Below are 4,701 nucleotides of genomic sequence, written 5' to 3'. Positions count from 1 at the left end.
ACTTTGTAGACCAGGCTGGCCTCGAACTCAGAAATCTGCCTGCCTCTGCCTCCCGAGTGCTGGGATTAAAGGCGTGCGCCACCACGCCCGGCCAGTATTCCTTGTTTCTAAAATTGTGTAGAGCAGATATTAATTGACATTTGTTGATAGATTAATTTTAAATTTTAATTGGTAATTATTTGAGTGATAAAATTACAGTATATATTTTATTTCAAAACAAAGTCTTCTATTAAAACTAGGTTGCCTTTTGCACAGATATGTAAGTTTTCTTATTTTTTTTAATTTTATTTATTTATTTAAAATTTATTTATTTATTATATGTAAGAACACTGTAGCTGTCTTCAGACACTCCAGAAGAGGGCGTCAGATCTTGTTACAGATGGTTATGAGCCAACCATATGGTTGCTGGGATTTGAACTCCAGACCTTCGGGAGAGCAGTCGGGTGCTCTTACCCACTGAGCCATCTCACCAGCCCCAAGTTTTCTTATTTGTATAACCTTTTTGATTGCAGGTACTCAAAAGAGTCCTTCCTCCCAGCTCAGACATAAAAAGTAGATACTTACTAGAATTTTTAAGCTCATATAGTTTAGATGATGCATCTGTGTATATGTTTACTTTCCTATAAATGAGCAAGCTGGAAGCTAAGGAGGCTGTGGTTTTAGGAATCACATAGCAGATTAATTGTTTGTTGTCCTGCCATAAAGTAATCTAACAAAAACAACTAAAGGAAGAAAGGGCTTCTCCCAGTTAAGGGTACAGTCCTTCATGGCAGGGAGCTTGAGGCAGGAGCTTGGAGCAGGGGCCATATGAGCTCCACAGCAGGAAAGGGAGCATGAAGGATGGTGCATGTCGTTACTCAGTTCTCTCTCCTCATTTATACAGCCCAGAACCCCAACCAGAGCGTGCTGCTGCCCTCACAGGTCTTCCCAAAGGAATTCTAGGTTCAGTCAGCTTTGACAGGTAACACGGTCTTCACAAATAGCAATTCCAGGGTTTTGACTCAGAATATCTTCGGCAAGAGTCACACACACACATTCACATACACACACACTCAACAAAAGTTTTTATAGTTCAACTCCTTTTGCATTTTTGTCATTTATTGGCCAGCAATTCTGATTTGGCTTTTGAAACCCTGGTGGACAGAGCACGGTTGTAGTAAATATTTAATTTCAATCAAGGGTTTCTGCCCTGACTTTGATTATTCAGTTTCCAGATAAAAGACACACAACTTTCATCTTTATAAGACTTTATAGCACTAGAGCTAGGCAGTTAGCTACTCTCTAAGCTATTAGAATTTACTTCCTTATCAATAATCCTGAGTTCGAACTTGGCATGTGGGGGCTGGAGAGATGGCTCAGTGGTTAAGAACTCTTGACTGCTCTTCCAGAGGTCCTGAGTTCAATTCCCAGCATCTACATGGTAGCTCATAACCATCTGAAATGGAATCTGATGCCCTCTTTGGGTGTGTCTGAAGAACTACAGTGTACTCATTTACATAAAATAAATTTTAAAAAAAGAGCTTGCTATGTTCTATCTGGGCAACTCTTAACCACAGTTGGCCAGCCCTTGTGGCCATGTTTTCATGATTCCTGCCCCATGTCATCTTGTCCTCTCTCCATCTTCTCTCTCTCCTCTGGTGGTCTACTGCCTCCAAACCCAAGCCTGGAAACCAAAAACTCACTTATCCGGCTATAGGTTGTAGGCAATTTTATTCATCAATCAGGAATAATTTAGGGGGCAACGTTACACTGTGTCACTTGAGACTATGTGCGGATTCTCTCCTCTCTAGGGGCAACCAGGTCTTGGGGGCTAGTATTTAGCATTACAACACATAACAAAAGACCTCAGCAGAGCACAGAGAAAAAGATTGAGTTTTGAGAAAGTTGCTGGCAGCTTGGCTAGGTGCTTAAAGATCCTTGCTGTGGCAGCTGAGTTCATTCCCCAGTATGTGTGCTAGCTCCACAATTGCTCTCTGATCTCTGTGCTTGGGTCATAGAACATTTGTGCCCCTGCAGTGGTAGTGATAGTAATAACATTAGTAATTAATAATAAAGCATGTTTTTAATTTTAAAGAAGGTTTGTGTGTATCTTAGAGGTTTGTAAGACTATGAGAACTTTTATCTCAGGGCAAACAAAGTAAGTTGAGAATTTATATTTAAAAAAAAAAAAAACAAGAAGTGGCCAGGGAGATGGCTTAGAAGTTAAGGAGACTTTCTGGCCTTGTAGAGAACTCAAGTTTAGTTCCCAACTTTCAAGGGCAGGTGACTCAAAACCATCTCTAACTCCAGCTCCAAGAGTTCTTACACTTCTGGCCTCTGTGGGAACACACACACATAAAATTTAAATAATAATAAAAATAGCTAGGTGTGGTGGCTCATGCCTGTAGAGCCAGCACTTGGAAGGCAGAGGCAGGTGGTTCTTTGAGCTCAAGGCCAGCCTGGTCTACAGAGCAAGTTCCAAGACAGCCAGGGCCACACAGAGAAAGCCTGTCTCAAAACACCCACAGTCATAAATCTTGAAATAATAACAAGAAGGAATTACAAAAAGATGAGCATGTGTCCCTTCACTGTGCCCTTCCTGCGTCTGTCTTGGGAGAGCCCTTCTAAGCCTCCTTGAGCAGATTAAACTCCTAACTAGTAGGTACTGAGCTTCAGAGCTGACTAATGACTGGGAGCATTTCTCTGCTGGTAAAATTAGAAGGAAATGGTGCTGGGGAGAGGTGGCCATCAAGAAGATACTCTGTAGACTGGCTCTAAGGAGTGTGGGATTTAAAGGAGATAAGAATTAGAAGGAAGAGTCTAGACTAAAGGTTGGAAGTCGAGGGGTTGCAATCTCAGGTGAAATTTGGTGGCAGATTTCATATGTGAATGAAGAAGGTGCTTGTTTGTTTTGGGTTAATATTATAGCAGTGAACCTAAAGTCTCCTGCATACGAGACAAGGGTCCTTCCACTGAGAAGAAACAGATTAAGGCTGAGTGGGAGGCACATAAACTTGGTTAGAATATGTTACATTTGATATGCCTATTAGATAATTCAGAAGTACAGATTTGTGGCCAACAGAGGAGGTTCTTCATTGTTGGCATATAAGAAATTTAAAACCATGGGAAGGGATGAAGTACATCAAAGAAAATGGGTTAAGAAAAGAGGTTGGCAGTATTATCCTGAAGAAGTGTTAGGAAAGAAGCTAAAGACATGGGCACTGGGAAGTGTCAGCAAGGGAGACTACTGTATGTCTACAGATGAGCCTAACAGTAGAGTAGTGTAGGACGTACTTAATTCAGCAGCCATGTGAGATTTTAATATTAGGGCCTTATTGCTTCTGCTTGGCAATGACTGATGATCAAACTAGTATTTAAAACCTTAGAGTGGAAGGCTAGAGAGAATACTCTTAAGTGTGCTTGCTGCCCTTGTGGAAGACTGGAATCTGGCTTCCAGCATCCACATGTGGTGGTTCAAAACCACCTGTAACTCCAGCTCCAGGAGAGTCAATGCTCTGACTTCGATGAAATTCTGCATTCACATGCACAGACAAATAGCAAATAAGTAAATCTTTTTTGTTGTTGTTGTTTTGTTTTTTGAGACAGGGTATTTTTGTAGCTCTTGATGTCTTGGAGCTCACTGTCTATGTAGACCAGACCAGACCAGCCTTAAATTCAAACCCATCTGCCTCAGCCAAGTGCTGAGATTAAAGCTGTGTACAACCACTACCTAGCATTTAAGAAAAACCTTCAATGGCAAAAAGTATCGAAGGAAAAAAAATCTGGATTTTTTTTTTCATAAATGGTATGTCTAGGCTCATCTCAGTTAATGAACCCTAAGAATTAATCTACTGGGGTTTAGGAGGGTTCAGGGAGTGAAGGCGTTTGTGCCAAACCTGACACCCTTTGTTCAGTTCTCAGGTCGCATGTGCTGACACACGTGCTGAAGAAAGGAACCATTCCTCTAGGTTGTCCTTTGATCTCTACACTTACACATTCCCACCAACCCCAGTCAATCAATAAATGGATGAAAGAATGAATGAGTAAATATGGCCTTTCTTTAAATAAATAAATGAATCATAAAAAGTTTATTTAAAGAAAGGAAATATTCGAAGGAATCCTTTAGACTGGAGACCTGTCAGTTTCCTGATATGTTGGTAGATTCTTATACCAAACCATTATATTGATTAAGGCTTTTGTTTATTTGTTTTCAATGTTTTCTACAAGTCTAATGTTAACCTCCTTCATCAGTGAGAAAATGAGGAGAAGCCTCCGACCTCTGAACCAGCCCTTCGGAAGCATTTTAAATCACAGCCTTCTCCAAGTTATAAAAGTTCTGTTACAGAAGCAATCCATGTTTAAGTAGCATGTCCTAAAAACATTTGTAATGTAAGATTACACTTGAATTCCATGTTTGTTTTTGGCTTTGTTTACTAGGATTCATGTTCTCACAAGCTATGAAGAAGTGGGTGCAAGGAAATACTGATGAGGTAAGTCTTTAGTAAATTCTTATAGAAGCAAAAGGCCTACCCTTGTCTAAGGAAGGCTCCACGGTCTCTGCTTTTGGTTTCCTTGTAATGCAGATCATATCCATGTTCTCTTGTCCTGGTTGTAACAGAAATGCTCTTTTAGCATTTAGTCATTGCCTGGTGTGAACAGTAAAAGTATCCTCACGCCGGGCGTGGTGGTGCACGCCTTTAATCCTAGCACTCAGGAGGCAGA

The 4,701-nt window shown here is 40.7% G+C and overlaps 1 protein-coding gene across 1 annotated transcript in view; it reads left to right on the top strand.

Annotated features, from left to right (window-relative positions):
- The window catches only part of Akap10 (A-kinase anchoring protein 10), a 57,124-nt gene that overhangs the window by 45,481 nt on the left and 6,942 nt on the right, over positions 1 to 4,701 (top strand). The window contains exon 13 of the mRNA XM_021211841.1: positions 4,417 to 4,469. Within this exon, the coding sequence (XP_021067500.1) occupies positions 4,417 to 4,469 (53 nt within the window). The remainder of the gene's footprint in view (positions 1 to 4,416; positions 4,470 to 4,701) is intronic.

The sequence above is a fragment of the Mus pahari genome, chromosome 14 (assembly GCF_900095145.1).
Source record: "Mus pahari chromosome 14, PAHARI_EIJ_v1.1, whole genome shotgun sequence".
Lineage (NCBI taxonomy): Eukaryota > Metazoa > Chordata > Mammalia > Rodentia > Muridae > Mus > Mus pahari.
The sequence above is the reverse complement of the archived record's forward strand: the minus strand, read 5'-3'. Positions and strand labels throughout refer to the sequence as shown.